Genomic DNA, 19,844 nt, shown 5'->3' with positions numbered 1-19,844 from the left:
GCCCCCATCTCTCAGTCCAGTCCCCAGGCTCCCTTAGCAGTTTGGGCTGCATCAGCCTAGATTTTGTTCTGTACTTACACACACACAAAATAATGCCATGTATCAGTCAGGGTAGGCTGGGTTACGCCACAGTAACAAACAACCCCTGAGTCTCCAGGTCTTAAAATGACAAAGATCTATTTCTGACTCATGCTACCTGCCCATCGTGGGTCAGCCTCCTGCCAGGCCCCAGGCTGACACAACAGCCACCGTCCTGAGTGTGGCTGGGTGGCAGAAAGGGGAGGACTGTAATATTGGGCAGAAACCACTAGTGACTGTCAAATACCATGTACTCTGTCTTGTGACCTGTCCTTTCGACTTACCTTGGTATCTCTGAGAGTGTCATGTCAGTACATCTTGAAATACCTTACTCTTTTGTTTATTTTTTGACTTAAAAGTTTTTCTATCTATGTATTTTGAATAAGTGAGATAGTCACAGCATCCAAAGTGCAACAGTTTTGTGCCTCATATCTTTCCATCTCTGCAGGGGTGCACAGTAAACAGTCTGTCCCTCTCCATTTCTACTCAGTCACCTGGTTCCCCTTTCAGAAGCCACCAAATTATCAGTTTTGTATCGTATCTGTAATTATTCAGGCAACCTCATTTTTTTTTAACTTGTCCATATCATTCCATTGTGTAGTTTAACTTGTGCCCTCTTGATGGGCACCTAGATCATTGTCTTTTTTTGCTATTACAAACATCATCCTTGTCAATATACCCTTGTGGGCAGAATAGAAGACAAGGGGGGGGGTGTTTTCTTTGGGTGCCCCTTACTTTCTTGTACCTTTGTGGGCTGGGGCACCTGCCTTCTCTCCTTGACATGGACACACTTTTGTGGGGGGTTCCTTGGGCCCTGCCTGGTCTGTCTTGGCCCTTGGAGTCACCTTTGGTGGAATGGGCCTGTTGTCTCTGTCCCAGTGCAGGCTGTCTCGGGTCCTTCACGGCATGGACTCTGGACAGCTCTGATGGCTTTGAGTGTGCCACCCCAGGAGGAGAAATCCAGGTGCGACCCGCCGTGGTCACTGATCAGGCTGTCCCGCCAGGGCCTGGGTCCCACCCAGAAGGAGCAGTGGTAGCTACCACGTATACGTGGGGCAGTCAGAGAAGGCCTCACAGTGGGCTAAACCCAGTGCCTGTGTCTCATTTTCTCCTGAAAAAAGCATTAGGAGGGCTCTGGTCCCCTTCCTATGTTCCAGGCAGAGAACAGAGCCTGGGCAGATGGCACCACTAGCCTCAGATCCCACAGCTGGTGACTGAGCCTCAGACCCTGGGATTCTGAGCCCAGTCCCTGCACAGCCACCAGAACCAGCACTGACAGGCACGCTCAGGCCACCTCTTTGCCCCGTGTGAGCCCTGAGGGCAGACTGAGTGTCCTGGCTCCTCCCAGCTCCCTGCACCTCTAGGGGCAGTGGCAGCCCCAGGGGAGGCATTGCTCAGGGTGTGTCCCCACCTGACCCTTCTCGTGGGGGCCACCTCTCTGCTCAGCAGACTGTCCTCCCTGCCCTCCTGCCCAGCCACACCCTCTCCAGTGTGCCAACCCCTTTTCCTGCCTGTACCCTGGCAGAGCTCTCCCATCTGTGAGCCTCAGTTTCCTCAGCTGAGAAGTGGGGTGAGCTCTAATTGCCATGCTTGGTGGCTGGCGAGGCTCAGATAAGCTAGTGTCCCAGGGAACGCCTTCTAGCCCCTCCCACTGAGGAAGCATCCCCCCGGGATGGCAGGGGTTCCCACAGCCACTCGGCCAGCCTGGCCCCAAGCCAGGCCTCAGAGTCCCACGTTCCATCCCCTTGCCTGTCTCTCCCAAGGGTAACGTTCTAGGAACACGCTGAGCCAGCATGGTGACATAATCCCCTCTCTCCTTTTTGTCTCCTCCAGGTTTGGTAAGAGTGATTCATTTCCGTCCCCTCTGCCACCCAAGAGTCGTGTTGTGTTGCTGTCCCCATCGGGGGTGGATTTTTTTGACCCTCTGTTTCCATAGTATGGAAGCAGAGGTGCTGGTAACCGCCTCGGGAAATAGCCCTAAGACAGGTGGCCTTAAAGTGACGAGCTGGCTTCAGCCCAGCGGCAGCTGCTCTCTGAGAAGCAGGGACCTTGAGAGTGTCATGGTTCGTGAGCAGCCCCGTCTCTACCTTGCCAGCCCGCAGTGACCTACGGTGACCTCTCTGGCAGGGACACTTGCCCGCGGGGCTGCCACCTAAAGCAGTGCTTCTGGGAGGGAGATGCCACCTGTCTGGTTTGGGTGGACTTCAGCCATCCTGGAACCCCACCTGATGTCTCAGGACCCTTCTGTCCAGGAGGGGCACTCCTGGAGGCAGGGGTGCGGCTCAGCCCTGAACGAAGCCCGGATGGATGGGAGGATGCAGATGCCCCTTAGGGTGGGGAGGGGGATGCCAGGACCCCCTGAACCCCTCTTCCACCCTCCAGCTCAGGCTGGGAACAGGTGCCTGCATGCCACCAGGCTGTGGGGCTTCACTGATGAGTCGAAGCAGAGGGAGACAGCCCTGCCTCTGGAGCCTGCTTTTAATTGAGTGGAGATGCAGAGACGTCTGGTCTTTGCCTGAGCAAAACAGCAGCGTGTTTTCATACTATCCTGAGCTGACAGAGCAGAGTAACACAGCTGTGGGTGGGGTCGTGGGGACGGGGAGGGGCGCGGTGGGCAGTGACTATGCTGAAGTGGCCACAGGCACCCAAGGAGGCACAGGGTGAGGAGCAGCTATGCTTTCTTCTCCAGGACACAGGCAGAAGCTCCCAGGGCCCTTAACAGAGCCCTGGAGGAAAATCCAGAACCTCTATCCCTAGGACAGCCCGTCCCTCCAGTTGCCATAGTAACATAGGGACCCAGCAGCGAGGCTGTAAGGCCTTCAGGGCCAGTATTTCCATCCAGATCCGGGAGAGGTGGCGCCTGGCACCCGCACCACCTCGCTGCCCTGGCCGGTGCCTGTGGCAGACATCACACATCGCAGCTCGCTTTCAGAGCTGGGTGGCTGAAGTCTCATAGTCTGTGTTTCTCAGACTGGCAGCTAACCCCTTAAAGCCCCATGTGTTTGGAGGCTTTGGCTGCCGACTGGGTTGGGGTGGGCCCGGGGGGAACTGGGGATAATTCAGCCCCGTGCACATGTGCCAGATCTTCGGGTGGGACCAAGGTGGGTTCCTGATCAAGGAGGGGGCAGAGGGCCTTTGTGTGCTGATCACACTCCCCGTGGTGTGGGAGGAGGCAGTAGTACCTGCAGCACACCCTTCCCCTTCAGGTGGGGTGTGTGGTCCTTGGCCTTAAGTGAACCAGCACTTAATGAGCACCAGCTGTGTGCTGGGCCAGCCGTCAGGGTCAAGGGGGCAGTGGCCACCCTCAGGGGACCTTCTGCTGCAGAGGACACAGCATGCCCACAGGTCACTCCAGCACAGGAGAGTCTAGACTGTCTTTCCAGGGAAAAGCCCACAGTGTTCTGCTGACCAATGCAGAGGGGTCCCAGGTCCCTGATGCCCATCCGTGAGTTCTGGGAGGAGACAGCGCTGAGTTTGGGGTGTGAGTTGGACATGTAGGCTCCTCGCTGCCGAGCCTGTAATGCCATAAACGCTGGAGATGCCTGTTCGCGTGGGGAAGCCCAGGTTAGGAGAGGGGCCGTCCAGGAAGGCAAGCAGCAGGGGCACCTCAAAGCTTGTGGCTCTTCTTGCAACAGAGAAAGAAGATTCCTGAGACTTTCCCAAAGGCTCAGACTGTAGCTCCCGGGTCGGGCTGGCCCGTGTGGGAGTGTGGTGAACCTTCCCCTTGTCCTTGCTCTACCTGCCAAGATCTGGCAGTGGTGGCTTCAGAGGAATGTTCTCGAGGTGTTTCAGGCTGGAAAGGTACTAGCCACAGATTCCCCATCAACGATCAAGCATCTCCCACCCACTTAACACGAACAGTTGACTTTTGAACAACATGGAGGTTAGGGGCACTGACCCCCGCCCCCACACACTGTGCAGTCAAAAATCCAAGTATAACTTTTGACTCCCCCAAAACTTAACTACTAAGAGCCTACTGTTGACTGGAAGGCTTACGGATAACATAAACATTCGATGAACACACATTTTATGTTACGTGTATTACGTATTATATTCTTACGGTAAAGTAAGCTAGAGAAGAGAAAATATTGTTGAGAAAAAGCATAAGGAAGAGAAAATTATACTATTCATTAAGTGGCAATAGAGCATCATAAAGGTCTTCGTCCTCATGGTCTTCATGTTTTGTAGGCTGAGGAAGAGGAGGGTTGGTCCTTTGTCTCAGGGGTGACAGAGGCAGAAGCAAATCCACAAACCAGTGGACACGTGCAAATCAGATTCGTGTCACTCCAGGGTCAGCTGTACCCAAGATCAAGCCCTTGCAAGCCGGTGGCCTGTGCGTGTGTTGGTGAGAGAGTGCAAGAGACGGGGGTGCGTGGAAACTTCTCCCCTCACCTTTGCTCTGTCTTCTGCCTCTCAAGCCTGCCTTCCACCTGCGCCAGAAACCGCACGGGGACGGCAAACCGAGCCGTCTGCAGAGGCCAGGCGGTAACAGTCCCTAGAGAGCAAGCCGTGCCACTCCACAGGTGTTGCTTGGCCTGCCCGTTTTGATAGACGTATGTTTTTTCTAGCGGGTGATAAATTGCTGTGCCCCGTGGAGCCTGTGATCTCTGACATTGGAGGTCACAGGCACAAACTGTCCCACGCGGGCTTCGCAGCCTGCCCAACCTGGCTTCTTTCCTCGCAGATCTCCCGCATGGATCTCCACAGATGGTACGAAGGGACATCGGGCTCTCAGTGACACACAGGTAGGCCCAGCTGGCCTGGTGGGGAGGGGCACGATGGAGCTGGGCTGGGACCCACGCAGGGCCTGGTGGAGGTGGAGGATCTGTCCTGGTAGCTGTTTCTCTGGGCTCTTTGCCTCTGGTCTGCCTGTCTGTCTCCATAGTGGGACTCGGCCCTGCACCCACCTGGAGCCCCTGCATTGTCACTGGCGGCCATGTGGGCTTGCTGGTCCCTCGCCTGCCCCTCCTTGGGTCTCCTCCTCACTCTGCTGGGGGACATCACTCTCCTCCTTTCCCAGGAAAAACAAGGAGGAGCCAAGAGCTTCCTCCGCGCCCAGCGTGATGTCGTGCAGGTCCTACAGCACCACACATCAGAGTCCCCGGTAGAGCTTGCTGAAAATCCAGATTCCCAGGCCCTGTCTCTGAGGCTCTCAGCCTGGCAATCTGGATTTTAACAAGCTCTGCAGGGTCTTTGATGCTCATACATATTGGGCGGGGTGGATATGGGCCTGTGACTGGGACTGTCGGGGGTCTTGGCTCCTGAGGCCAGTGTGTGCTGGCAACAGCAGGTCTGGGTGGCATCTCCTCACCCTGGACAGCCAGGGGGACAGTGCCTCGGGATGCCTGTGCTCTGGCTGTCCCTGTTAAAGGCTGTTGTAAATGCAACAGGGAGCGCCGCAGCGTTGCAACGCGCCTTTCATTTCCCGCAGGGAGCGTGAGCTGCTCTCCATCGGGAGACAGGCCTGGAATTCTCACCCCAGAGGGTGAGACCCGGGCTCGCAAGGGTTGAGTAACTGGTCTGAGGTCACACTGCCAATAAGACAGTGCGTGAGCCCAAGGGTACCCAGGGACCTGTTTGGTGCCTTGTCAGGGCTGGGATGCCTGTACCCCAAAGCCTCGGGAGGAGGGTTCAGGTCACTGGCAGACAACCTGGGAGCGAAGGTCACAGTGTGTCCCTCGGCCACACCTGAGGTGTTGGGTGCCATCTTCCAAGGGCTGCAGGAGAACTGCCAAGAATAGGATCTTTGACGTTGGGAGCCCAGTCTTCCCTCTATAAGCTACACACCTGTGGGCAGTAACTGCTCCAAGCCTCAGTTTCCCCCTCTGCAAATGGAATACTGGTATCTTCCAGTCCCATCTTGAGAATAAGATGGGGTGATGTGCACGTGAGCTTCATGTGTCCAGCAGTGGCGAGTGCTTGGTGTTTAACCTCGGGTTCTGGCACCCAGAAGGGCTGACATTGAGGGGCACCAGGACTAGCAGGTTGCCCCATTTCACAGGGGATCTGGGGCTGAGCTAGCTTGTCCCCGGATGTCTCCCAGAGTGCTGCCGCCTCCCACCTGTGGCAGCCGGTTTCAGCCTCCAAGTGTAGCCACCCTGGCCTTGCCGGGCTGCCCCACGCCTCCCCTTGCTGGGTTCTGGGCTTGAGAGGGTGAGGTCACACCCTCTTGGTTTTTACCATGTATGTATTTATGTGTGTATGTATGTATGTGTGTATTTATTTGTTTGCTTAGAGATGGGGGTTCGCTGTGTTGCCCAGGGACCTGCCTGCTTAGTCCCAGATCCGACTGTCATTTAGACTTATTTTCAAGATCTCCCAATGGAGATCATCTCAGACACCCCTCTTGTCCCCCTCACCCCCGATGTTGACAGGAAAGGCAGTTAATACCCAAAGAGAGAACGAGAGAAAGCGAAAGCGTGCTTACACAAACCCGGGTTCCGGGGAGATTGGATTGGGCACTCCAGGCAGTCGGGCGACCTTTGCCACCAGAAGCTCCAATTTTTATTGAGTGGGGACAGTGACGTTCATGGGTCTTTCTACCTTCCAGGCACTACACATGTGCACAGCATGTGTGTGACCCTCCCCAGATCCCTATGTGGGTGTTAGCTGTGTTACAGAGGCTCTGAGGCATCCTGCAGCCTGTAGTATTCAGCCTCGGGATTCAGACTCGGCTTGGTATGAGCCCAAAGCCAGGGCACTTTCCTCCTGCTCAAGGCTTCCTTTGGCCTCTGCAGCCCCGGTGGCCTCTGATGCAGAGAAGCTCTGTAACTCCGAGTTCACAGACCTGGGCACCAGCCCTGCTGCAGTGTCCCACCCGTGTGACCTCAGGAACGTCACCTAAGCTCTCAGAGCTGCTTGCCTTGCCTGTGTGCCAAGAGCCTGGACCTGCCAAACTCCTTGGGGTGGTTGCAGGAATCAGATGAGCTAGTGTTTGCGGATGCATTACCAATGACTCCCCCGATGTTGGTATTCATTCTGCTGTTCCTATGATATACTGTACTTTAAACAAATCTATTCCTCGAAAGATGTGGGTTCTTTCTGCTCTTAGGCCTGCCAACACTGTGGGCACACTCAACCCCCGTTGTTCCTTCCGCTCTATCTTTTGTGATTTTTTACTTTTTAAATTTTGAATTGAAAATCCATGTGTATATTCAAAATTCAAGAGGTATCAAAGGATGTGTACAGAGAAAAGGCCCCTCTCGTTCCTGTCCCCAGCTCCCGGGCTCCCCCTGTAGGCAGGTCTTAGCAATTTCTCGTGTATTTTTCTAGAGCTGTTTTATACAAATAATGTGTATGTCTTCGTTCTCCTTTTTTTCCACACGAATGCTACATATATTATACACACTGTTCTATACTTAGCTTTTTAAAAAACTGAGCTATCTGTATAGAGCAAAATGCACAAATGAATTTATATATACATATAGACATATCACACACACATCCAGAAGATTTAGAACATTCTGGCACCCCAGAAAGTTAACTACCTTTGGCTCTTCCTAGTTGATAGTGCTACCATCAAGTGGTTAGTATTCACTCTTGTCATCATAGATTAGTTTCTCCTGTGTATAAATGGGATCATATCATACTGTACCTTTCCTTACTAGATGTTGTGATTTGGAGATTACTCCACACTCGCACAAAGAGAGTGTCCTTGTTTGCTGGCTGTGTAGTGTTCCATTGTACGGATGAACCATGCTTTAGTCCGTGCCCTACTGATGATCATGTAGGTTATTTCCCGGCTTTTACGGCTACAAACCTGCTGCAGATGTACCTTGTCCATATGTCTTTGGACACTTGTTAGAGGGTCTGTTGGATAAATTCCCGAGACTGGCATTGCTGGGTCAAGGGTATGCACACTTGTAATTTTGATTGCTGTTGCCACGTTTGGTATCAGTGACCACATGAACTTTAGGATATGGATAGTGATGGCTTCGTGGCTGGGAAATCTACATGCCTGGGGGGAAGCAGCAGCCCCTAGCTATCCTGCCCTTCCTGGGAGAGGGCCCCTGGGGCTCTGGGATGGAGCAGGACTCCCGGTTTCCCCGGAGCTGTGTGGGAACCCGTCCGTGGCCAGGCCTGGGTTCCCGGCCTGCGTGAGCATGTGTATGTGTCCACCCCTGCAGGTTCTCCACGAAGTCCTGGCTGTCACAAGTCTGCCACGTGTGCCAGAAAAGCATGATGTTCGGAGTGAAGTGCAAGCATTGCAGGTGATGGCGGAAGGTGGGGTGGGGGAGCAAACACTTTTGGTTTAGCAAGTCCGAGTTCAAAGGAATTCTCCTAAACCTGCTATTCATAATCCCATTCGGCATTAGGGAGTGCCCAGGCCTCTCCAGGGAGATTAACCAAGGCACTCCTGGAAGAAGGGAATGTTTGAGGTGGGTTTGGAAGGATGAATAGAAGTTTATAAGGTAGACCAAAGGTAAAAGAGAATTCCAGGCCAAGGGAGCATCTCGTACAAAGGCAGGGAGGAGTGTGAGGACCGGTGTGGGAACCCTAAGGAGTTCTGAAGTTTACCCTTACATTTTAGCTGGGAAATGGAGATAGACCATGATAAAAACACAGCGCTGGCTTACAGAAGGGGAGAGCGAGAGAGTGTGAATTTTATACAAATCCAACTTATTTTCTCATACCATTGTGGTTTTGGGGGGGAAAGAAGGGCAAGGACAGGGAACAGTGTGGGCTGAGCAGAGTCTATCCTCTGCTGTCTGGCTGCCCTCCCCCTTACGAACGGTGGCCCTGGAGTCTTGGTTCCTGGGCCACTTTGCTGCTGCATTACTGTGTGACCTGGGGCGAGGTGCTTGCCCTTTCTGGGCCTCATGTTTTATTTATACACCTGAGCAGATGATTCCATTGAGACTGCTCTGAGAGTCTGAGCTAGAACGTGTTCATGCATTTGGGCTCCCGGCAGACTCCAGGTGCTGGGTCTCATGCGTATCACTTGGATCGATCTTGTTTTCCTGACAACTCTGCTGACCTCCAGGGAGATGCTGGAGTTTTCTCTCCAGTGTAACTCCCCTGTGGTTCTAGGCCACTTGGCTTTAAATTAGGGACCTCCAGCTCCCATTCAACTCTACCTTTCTCATGGAGAACACAGGATGCCCACGCTGGCCTGTGGGGCATGTGAGGTGGGCAGGGCACCAACTGTCAGCCTGTTGTATCGATGAGAAAACTGAGATTCAGCGCCGTAGACAGGGTCAAAACGACAGCCCGGCTCTGTCCACTCCTGACCCTCAGACAGAGCAGCCCAGTGCTTGACTGTGGCGGGAGGGGCTGCCCTTCGGACCCCTGGGAGCCTTTGGGATGCCAGCATTCGCCTTCCAGTTTTTCCTTTCTGTGAGTTCAGCTTTGTCTCGGGCTTTCTGAATGTAGGTAGAGGGTCTGTTTTTCTTAGAAAGGGAAAATAGATATGTGACCTGTGACAAGTTAAATGGACATGATAAAACCTGCTCTGCTGGGAGGACTGGGTAGGCGACAGCGGCACTTGATCAGTGCTCAGTAGGTAGTAGCTGCCATCACTCTCGATGGCAGAGTCCCCCACGCTTCTGCGCTAAGGCTTGTTGAGAAGTTTGTGGACGCTGAGGCCGTGATGGGTGGGTGCCGCACACCTGCCGGGCGATGCCCCGGGAGCCCGCGTGGCCCCCGCACGCTGACCTTGCCCTCCTCCTCCAGGTTGAAGTGTCACAACAAGTGCACAAAAGAAGCCCCCGCCTGCAGAATATCCTTCCTTCCACGTGAGTTCCCTGCGCCACCCCCCTTCCTCCTGGATCTGGGGTGAGTCTGTCTTTAGCTCCGTCTGTTCCCTGCTCACGTGTTCCCCCCTTTTCAAACAGTAACTAGGCTTCGGAGGACGGAATCCGTCCCGTCGGACATCAACAACCCGGTGGACCGGGCGGCTGAGCCCCATTTCGGAACCCTCCCCAAAGCACTGACAAAGAAGGTACGCCGGGCAGGGCCGGGAGCACCGCCGCCGCCACCCCCAGGATTCCTTTCTGTAAAGCACCCCTGGCGGGGAGGCTCGGTGGGGAAGTATGACATGGCACCACAAGCCAGGAGGGTGGCCCCGGGAGCGTATCTTTGCCATCTAGGAGACTTCACGCTTCTACCCAAATTGTTGTGATGTAGCTGTGATGCCCACCCCCTTCCACCTGCAAATTCTGTGCCAGGAGCTTTCTCCGTTGCCGTTTCATTTGACCCCCATGGTAGTTCCAAAGGGCACAGACTGATCTATTTTACAGTGACACACTGAGCCCAGGCTCCCCCAAGAGCAAGAAGCAAACCCAGAGTCGGCAGTTGCCTGACCCCAAAACCTGGGCCCTTAGTCACAGTGTGGCACGTACGCCTTCAGTTCATTAAAACAATTGTCGTGGCCTCCGCTGACCAAGGCTCTGCTGCCCTTACAGGGACGTATCAAAAAGTGCGTTTCTTTACTCCTGGAGTCGTGCTCCTCTGCTGATGCAGACAGGCGTCCTCTGCACTAGACAGGCGTCCTCTGCACTAGACAGGCGTCCTCTGCACTAGACAGACTCTGGAAGGCCTTTGTCCCCCAGGACGGTCTGCAGATCTGTGTTGGGCCCCAGGTGCACTTGGTGTCTGCGGGGTGCCAGTGCTGATGGCTTCTGACAGCAGCCTCCATCCTGGCGACCACGCAGTAGGCAGCTTCCTCCCAGGCTATAGGCTGCGGCTGTGTATTTTTAAGTGTGTCGCGTCTCAGCCCCAAACCAGGATGTAGCATGTGCCTCCCCGATGAGGAGTGTGTGACCACTACTGCTTGGCTGTGGCTGGCCTTCAGTGGCCCAGGCCAGCCTCAGTGGAGGTGTGAGCTGAGAGAAGAGAGAGGCAGGTGGACGATGTGGCCCATTAACTCAGGGGCTGCTCGGGGAACGTCCAGGGCCACCTCTTACTGTCAGACAGGGCCAGCTGCTCCAGACCTGACCTCTCTTATAAGCCTGCTCCTGTCTTCTCTCCTGCCTCTGCCTGTCTTGTGTCTTCCCTCTGATGGTGGCTTCCTAGCAGGAATGGTGGGACCGTGTGGATAGATGTTAGGTTCCCGTCTTGGTCCATTCGGGCTGCTATGACCAAATGCCACAGCCTGGGCTCCGGAAGCTGGGAAGTCAAGATCAAGGCACTGGCAGACCTGGTGTCTGGGGAGAGCCCACGTCCTCATAGACGGTCCCCTCTTCCTGTGTCCTTACACCGCGGAAGGGTCCGAGCTCCTCCAGGCCTCTTTCATTAAGGCACCACTCCTGTTCACGAGGGCTCCACCCTCACGACCTGGGCACCTCCCAAAGGCCCCACCTCCTGATACCACCGTCACCTTGGGGGTTAGGATTTCAGCATAGGAACTTTGGGGGACACAGTTATTCAGACCACAGCGGATCACAGCCCTGGGTTTGAGTCCGACTAGTCCCCTTTCTTGCTTCTGTGACCTTAAGTGAACTACTTGACCTCTCTGAGCCTCGATAATAAATGCGTCATTCACAGGGTGTCGTAAGGGCAACGAGAGAAAGTTCGTGAACTTACGTGCAGGGTGAGGTACCATCCCATCCGGCCTGTCACAGGCAGGAGTAATTCCCCAGCGGGGACGCTGGCACACACCCCACCCCGTTACCGACATCGTCACCACCCCTGCCGTCTCCTCTCCAGCTCTGCCGCGCACACCCGCGGCCTCACAGGGTCCTGCACGCCCACGCTCACCTCACGTCCCTTCGTGCCCTGGCACGTCCGCCCCTGCACCCCACCCAGCCGGGCGCCACTCCTCCGCCCTCCTCTCGGCGCGGGACCCTCTCAGTCCCGCCTCCTGCACGCACCTGCTCAGCCCCTACGCGACGGAGCCCTGCGGTGTGAGCCAGAAGAGCACGGGCTCAGTGGGCCCAGCCCCCTTCTTAGCTTGGCACCACGTCCTGTCAGCTGTCCCTGGAGCTCACTGTTTGACCCAGAGCCCTCAGGGCCTGCAGAAGAGATACCTGCGGAATTAGCATTTAACCCAACTTGGCCCCAACTCTTTTGACCAAGAAATTCCTCTTGGCTGGGCGCGGTGGCCTACGCCTGTAATCCTAGCACTCTGGGAGGCCGAGGTGGGAGGATCGCTCAAGGTCAGGAGTTCGAGACCAGCCTGAGCAAGAGCGAGACCCCGTCTCTACTAAAAATAGAAAGAAATGATCTGGCCAACTAAAATATATATAGAAAAAAATTAGCCGGGCATGGTGGTGCATGCCTGTAGGCCCAGCTACTCGGAAGGCTGGGGTAGAAGGATTGCTTGAGCCCAGGAGTTTGAGGTTGTTGTGAACTAGGCTGACGCCACGGCACTCTAGCCTGGGCAACAGAGTGAGACTCTGTCTCAAAAAACAAAACAAAGCAAAACAAAACCCAAAAAACCCAAAAGTTACTAAATCCCATCTAGGTATCATGCCTGCTTACGGCTCGGAGCTCGACGCCCTCACTCTTTGTTAAAGAGCCTGGCGATGTGGGGAGGCCTCCAGGACACAGCGGCAGGGACTGAAGCCTTCGTGCAGGACAAGGGAGAAAAGAGCACTCTTCCTCTGAGGCTCACTGTCCCCCGTGGCGTGTCCAAGGGCTTCCTAAAGTCACCTCATGGGCCACCAAACATGCTTGTATCCTCTGGCAGGCACTGGCCGGTGTGATCTATTAGTAGGGGGACTGTGCTTACATTTGGGTGCGAAAGAGGTGACATTAACATTTAAGTTGGGACAGCAGGAGCGAACAGTCCTGTCCCAACAAACCAACTCTTGTGGTTTTCTTCTGGAAAGTTCATTCCAGCTCTGGAATTTTTCACCCCTCCATGATGGCCGACAGCACCGGCCCACACTGGCTTCGCAGTTTAATGTGGGCTCCTAGAGTTCCCAGTGCCTTTGAGATAACAGATCTGCAAAGACAGGACCATTAGCATCTCGCTCGCTGGTTGTAGTGTCCTTACTTCCAGCAGGGTGCCTGGCGAGAGCGGACGTTATGTAAACATGTGTTAGAGGCTGAATTTACTTCATCGTAAAACTCCATTAATTGCCTTGCTCATAGGCAGGCACCGGGTGTGTGACGGGCACACTGGCCTCATAGCACATGCAATGTGGTGGGAATGACGTTCATCAGGAAAAAGTGCTCTGATGAAAAACCGCTAGGAGCTATGGGAGGCTAAAGAGGAGGAGCATGGTCCCGGCTGGGGTTCAGGGAAGGCTTCTGGGGAAAGTATACTTGGGCTGAAAAAAGATGAGTGGGAGTCCTCTAGAGGATGGGCATTGAGATGAGGGTCTCTGTGTGTCCCCCTTCCTTAAATACTGGACCTATAAAACATCAGCTGGAGGGCAAGACCCTAAGGATCCCCTGGGCTGACCTCTTCCTTTTCAGTGGGGAAGGGAAGGTGTGACACGGGGCAGGCAGACTGGGTCAGGTGGTGACAGCCCTGCCCACTCCAGCGTCTCTGGTCCTGCAGGAGCATCCTCCAGCCATGAACCACCTGGACTCCAGCAGCAACCCATCCTCCACCACCTCCTCCACGCCTTCCTCGCCAGCGCCCTTCCCGACATCCTCCAACCCGTCCAGTGCCACCACGCCGCCCAACCCCTCGCCTGGCCAGCGGGACAGCAGGTTCAACTTCCCAGGTACCACGTCTCGGGCTTTTCTGGGTTCTCAGGGGAGCAGTCAGATCCCCCTTCTCAGGAGACCCTGAGAGGTTCAAGGTCAAACACTACTAAGAGCTGATGTTTATGGAGCACTTGCTGAGCACCTCAAGCACAATAGCTAAGGTTGATGCTATTGTTGTGCCCATTTTGCAGACAGGAACACTGAGGTTCAGAGAGTGGGAGTGGCTTGTCCTGACTTGTATTGCTCAGAAGTAGCACAGCGAGGACTGACCCCGAGACCCTATGACGTAACATAACCCCCACGCTGCCCTCCCATGCGCAGGTGGCTCCTCCGAGCATGGCTCGCTCACTCAGGGCGGGCATCTGAGCTCCCAGGAGGCCTAGCAGAGGGGACCCGGGGCCCTGCTGCCCACCTGCTCTGTGATCTGGGTAAGCGACTTCAAGGAGACCTTTCGTTCATTTCCCATAAAGCAAGGAGACCATGCGAAGTTGGGGTTAGGTCGTCCCCGTGGTGTGGATGAGGACACTGCGTCCCACAGAAGAGCAGAGTGAGAGGCCTGAGCTGGAGCTGACTCCAGCTCCACCCGCAGCCCCGCTGCCCGGGGCTCTGTGGGGAGAGGTCAGGGCCCCAGCCCCTCCCACCCTCCTCCTGGCCAGGCCCGGGGCGGGGTGGGGGCTGCCTCCCTAAGGAACAGAGCGAAGCCCACTTGCCCCTTTTGGGGCTCAGCTACCGCCGTGGCCTCCCCAGCAGCTCCTCGAGGCTGGACTCAGGCCTCAGCCTCCTGCAGTTTGCAGGTCTGGAGGGAGGAGGACAGCTGGGACGCTCAGCTCTGGGCTGCCACAGGCTGTCCCCAGCCCATGGAGTCCAGGTCAGGCCCCTGTCACTGGCCCCTGGGGCTCCAGGCCCTGGAGGACAAAGGTGTGGCTCTTCCCGTGCCAGGGGAGCCCCAGCTGGGGCCACACAGAGCCAGCAGGCAGCCGGGTCTCGGGGCCCATCTCACCAGGGTTCTGAGGCCTGCTTTTGTGGGTGGCGAGACACCAAGGTTTTGTAGGAATCTTTTTTTCTCTTGTGCCTGTCCCTTCACCTCAATATGCACGTGGCTGGGTCTCCTCTGACATTAACGCCTGTCCTGAGCACAGCCCTCCCCTCCCCGCAGGTGAGCGATGACCCATTTGATTAACCTGCTCTCCCATTCTGCTCTGTCTTTATTACGCTCTGCAACTGCCTTTGTTAAACCTCCTACTTTGGGTTTTTCTACAAGGAAGGGCCTGTTTGAAAAACAGCAGCCGCAGAAAAGGTCCTTTTTGTGATATCAGCCAGACCCTCTCTGCTTTCCCTGATGTCCCTGGACTGGGCCCTCATTGTCCCCTACACAGAGGCCTCCCTGTCTCCCAGATCGTATCTCTCCGGCCGTGGCAGTGCCAACTGGGCCAAGCCCTCAGGGCTGGGCTGCCCGGTGGCCAGTCTGGGGAAGGACTCCTCCTGTCCACTGCTCTGTGCCTTGCGGGAGCACTGCTCTTGGTCTTCAGGGGTGAACCTGGGAAAAGGTTACGGTCACGCAGCACTTCCTGAGGGGGGGACACCTTTGGAGAAATGCACTGTGAGGCAGTTTCTTCATGTGGGACATGTATACTTACATGAACATAGAGATGGCCGAGCCTACTCCACACCTAGGCTCATGGTACAGCCTATTGCTACAAACCTGCACGGCATGTGACTGTCCTGAATATTGCAGGCAAGTGTAACACACTGGCGTTTGTGTGTCTAAACATAGAAGAGGTACAGTAAAAATACTGTATAAAAGATTAAAAATGGTACAACTATCCAGGGAGCTTACCACGCAGCTTACAGGCCCGGAACCTGCTCCGAGTCAGTGAGTGGTGGGGAGTGTGAAGGCCTGGAGCATTACTGTGCACTGCTGTAGACTCCACAAACACTGTACGCCTAGCACTAAATTTATTTTTAGAAATTTTTTTCTTCAATAATAAATTAACCTTAGCTTTTTGTAACCTTTTTACTTGATAAATTTTTTAATTTTTTTTTAACTTTGAGTCTTTTGTCATAACAGCATAAAACAAACACATTTTACAGCTGTACAAAAATATTTTTTCTTTATATCCTTTTTCTATAAGTTTTTTTTATTTTTAAAATTTTTAATCTTTTTTGTTAAAAATTAAGATACAGATGCACACATTAGACTAGGGTCAGGGTCGTCAATATCACTGTCTTCCACCCCCACATCTTGTCCCACTGGAAGGTCTTCAGGGGCAATAACATGCATGGAGCTGTCATCCCCTGTGACAACAGTGCCTCCTTCTGGAACACCTCCTGGAGGACCTGCCTGAGGCTGTTTTACAGTTAACTTTTAATTATTATAAATGGAAGGAGAGGACTCTAATGCTAAAAAGTATAGTAAATACATAAACCACTAACATAGTCATCTATTATCGCTAGGTGTTATGTTCTGCACATAATTGTATGTGCTGTACTTTATATGACTGGCTATGTAGTAGGATCGTTTACACTGGCATCATCACAAGGACATGGGTAATACTGCATGGCAATGGTTACAGTGTCACTAGGTGATAGGAATTTTTCTGGTCCATTATAATCTTACGGGACCACCATCATACATGTGGCCTGTCATTGACTGAAACGTCATTGTGTGGCGCACGGCTGTGTGTGTAGCTGTGTTTTACAGTGGGACAACCAGAGAGGTGACTAACTTGCCAAGGTCCCAGAGCCTAGTAAGTGGTAGAATTGAGGTTAGAACATGCTGTGTCAGATTCCAGAAGCCCAGTGTGTTCCTTTCAGTTCCTCTTAAGAGAGGAAAAAAAAAAATTGTGTTGGGGGTGACACTCTGGGGGTGAAGGTGGGGGGGGCGGTCTTCTGCACACAACACTGTTAAACTTTGTCACAATCACTGTTTTCTCCCACACTGTATTTTGCCCTCCTGGGCTCAAGTGCATGTCACAGAGCACAGCACTGGCCTGGCCACTGAGACTGGGTCTCGGAACCCCCAGGCCTCCAGTCCAAGCCTCTTTACTCCCGGTGGTTCCTGCCGGGGCCCATTTCCTCCCAGCTCTTTCGTCCTTCCTGCATGGCTCAGCCTGCCCCTGCCAGGCCCACCTGGGGCAGGGCTGTCCCAGCCCAATAACAAGTCTGTGTCTCCCGAGCTGATGCCTGCCTTCCCTCCTCCCTGGCTGAGTTTGCCGTTCTGTGTGTGTGACTCACCTCCTCTTCTGTTTAAAGCTGCCTCCTTCATTCATCATAGACAGCAGTTTATCTTTCCAGGTGAGTCCTTTGCATGGTTCCACTAACTGCCCCTTGCTGCAACCCCTTCTGTCCAGCCCACCTGGCTGCCCTCTCCCTGGGCATCTTTGGAGGTATTTGAGTCTCCCTCCACTGTTTTGAGAGCTGACTGTCCATTGAGGATCAGAAGGGGACAGGGCAAGTGTCCTGGAGGTGGGCTCCTTACATGAGCAGTCCTTGCTGAGAGGGACCCTGGAATCCATCCTGTCCAGCCTTTTGCACAGAGACCTCAGGCAACTTTTTCAAGGTCACACAGCCCGGAGGTGGCAGAAGCAGGACTAGAACCTGGTTTTGCAGAATGGAGGAGAGGAATTTTTGCAGGTGCCTTATGATCATCTGTCACCATATCCTCCCCTGCACAATGACAGTAAACTACTACCTTGTTTTACTTCTGAGTGGAAACCAATTTGGGAAGGTCAGCAGGCTTCATTTGTCCAATGCTTTACAACACAGTGCCATCTGCTGGCCATCACTGGAAGTGCCTCCTACTGAAGAAAGTTGAAAGGAAAAAACTTTCAATTCGATAATACAGTCCAGTCCATTGATTCTCTTTCAGAAAAATTGTTTTGCACACCTACTATGTGCCAGCCTTTGCCTTTGACCATATTTCTGCCCCTAAGGAGTTTACAAGATCAGTGCTTTTTTTCTCTGGATGAAGGTGTCAAGCATGGTGGTGTTTCAACAAAGACACTAGCTGCTTGGTTTTTTCTTGGATTAAACAGGACTGTCTTGAAGTCACAGTATTTTGGTTATTCCAGGATTTTCTGTTCCCCCAGCCCAGCTGCACTAGGAGATTGACTGGGAGCACGTGTGGGTCCTTACAGCACCTGTGTGTGGCGCTGCTCGGGCAGTCAGGGGCCAGGGCCGCCCCACGGGGGCTTCCTGCGAACAGCTGAGCTGCCTCTGCGCTTTCACACCCGGTTTTGCTGCGGTTCCCCTCCAACTGCCTCCCTGGTTACTAGCTCTAGGATGCATTCAGCGGAGCACCCCCAAACATTGGGAAAACATGGCTCTTCTTCCAGAAGGGTCCATTTTACCCTGAAGATATGTTGAGGGGAAGGAAAGGAAATCTATTTCTATTAAAACAAACAAAGACATTTTGGGGGAGAATGCACAATACATTCTTTTAAACAAAAGTGTGAGGCTTTGGAGACATTTTGCCTTCCTACCTTGGGGTACTGTTTCTCCCCAGACCTCCAACTCCCTCCAATCCCCCCACGCCCCAGGCCTGTGTTTCTCTTGAACACACGAGCAGCATGGCTGAGCAAAAGCACCAGGCCGCCCCTGGCCGTCTGTGGACACAGCGGTGTCTGGGGGAGGCCCTAGCAGAGGCTTCTGACGTCCCGGGTCCCCCAGAAATGGCACGCAGGGTATTGGGCACATGTGCACGTTTCCCTGATAAGAAGGATGGGCCTGTGTCAGGTTCTCCCTGTGAGGTCCCAGAGGGGTTAACACCTGTGGTTCAGGTGACCTTTGGGAGCAGCCTAGAGGCCTGATGGCTGAGCGGGAGTCTGTGTCCACAGAGGCAGGAGAGAGGCTACCGAGAGGGAGGCCACCGCCACTTCAATCTCTCTGTGCAGAAAAGGCGGGGAGTGAGGGGCCCACGCCAGCCCTGAGGCCCCCAGTTTCTCTGTGGCACTTTGGTTCCACGCTGCGGTGCCCTCTGTTCTGGTGTCCCTGGACAGGGGACTTTCAGTGTTAAACCTGGGAAAGTCCCTGGCTCAGGGGTCAGCCCAGCTGCCCATTCCTGGGCCCCCGATGTGTGGACCGTGAACGTCTTCCTCTGCCCTGAGAGCTGCTCCACCAGTGACCACGTCCGGAAGCCGGGTTGGGGGCGGGGTGCTCTGCTCTGGAAATGCCTGGCAGCTGCACCAGGTGTCGCTAACAAGCCACCTGCCAGTCCTGCCCTTGGCCTCTGCTGGCCTCAGTGAAGGAGTCTCATTACTTGCACGGGTGTTGCCCCCAGCCCCTGCCTCCAAGCAGAAGGCGCTCTGGCTGCCCGTCCAGTTAGTGATAGCCCGGTTTGCTTGTGCCACTTGCTAGTGTGGGGCAGTTTGGCCTCGGGAATGAGAAGTCCCCCCTCCTCTCCCACCCGGAGCCCCTTCCCGGGCCAGAGCTGGGGGGCGAGAGCAAGCCCTGTGGAGGCTGAGTCCGGTGAGCTTCCGGGGGGAGCGCAGTTGGTCCTCGAGGAAGTGTCTGGAGACCACGTGGCAGCCCCCCCGGGGAGGGCCGACTGCCGGGGATGCCGGGGTTCAAGCACGGCGTCCGTGGGGACTGGAAGGGTGGTCTCAGGCTTTGTGTTTGTTCTGTTTCCCGCAGACATCTCGGCCTTTGCGCAGGCAGCCCCGCTCCCTGATGCCGCCGACAGCACCCGGTAGGCGTCCCTGTGCTGCGCCCCCTTCTCTCCCATGGGACTTGTTACGGCTGGACCCACATTCCTGACCACCCCCCCACCTTTAACCCTCTGACCTTCCTGCGCTGGGCTTTGCCACGTGCCTGGACCGGCCGGACGGAGAACTCCTTGGGCTGATTCACCCACTGGGCCCGTGAACCGGCCGGAGGGTTTTATTCACCTCCTGCCAGCGCGGCCAGCATTGCGTGGGCTGCGTGTGAAGCCAGACCAGTCTTGTGACTGGGAGGGGGGACCCACGCAGAGTTGGAGAAACCTACTAGAAATAGCTCCCGTTTGTTGAGTCCTTTCTCCGTGTCAGGCCGTGCTGAGCACTTGACTCACGTTCCCTCACTTAGTCCTCAGCCTGGTGAGGTGGGTATTAAAGTAGGTGTCATCCTTAGTGGACAGCTGGCCCAGAGAGGTTAAGAAATTACATAAGGTCACACAGCTAGGAAGCGACAGA

The 19,844-nt window shown here is 54.7% G+C and overlaps 1 protein-coding gene across 2 annotated transcripts in view; it reads left to right on the top strand.

Moving 5' to 3' along the window:
• The window catches only part of KSR1 (kinase suppressor of ras 1), a 152,683-nt gene that overhangs the window by 113,285 nt on the left and 19,554 nt on the right, over positions 1–19,844 (top strand). For both annotated transcript variants that reach the window (XM_069482254.1, XM_069482252.1), the window contains exons 5-12: positions 1,912–1,916; positions 4,763–4,823; positions 8,205–8,288; positions 9,751–9,812; positions 9,912–10,018; positions 13,526–13,694; positions 16,930–16,971; positions 19,309–19,363. In XM_069482254.1, coding sequence (XP_069338355.1) covers positions 1,912–1,916; positions 4,763–4,823; positions 8,205–8,288; positions 9,751–9,812; positions 9,912–10,018; positions 13,526–13,694; positions 16,930–16,971; positions 19,309–19,363 — 585 coding nt within the window. The remainder of the gene's footprint in view (positions 1–1,911; positions 1,917–4,762; positions 4,824–8,204; positions 8,289–9,750; positions 9,813–9,911; positions 10,019–13,525; positions 13,695–16,929; positions 16,972–19,308; positions 19,364–19,844) is intronic.

Source organism: Eulemur rufifrons, chromosome 9 (genome assembly GCF_041146395.1).
Source record: "Eulemur rufifrons isolate Redbay chromosome 9, OSU_ERuf_1, whole genome shotgun sequence".
NCBI lineage: Eukaryota > Metazoa > Chordata > Mammalia > Primates > Lemuridae > Eulemur > Eulemur rufifrons.
Note: the sequence above shows the minus strand (reverse complement) of the source record. Positions and strands in the feature narration are given on the sequence as shown.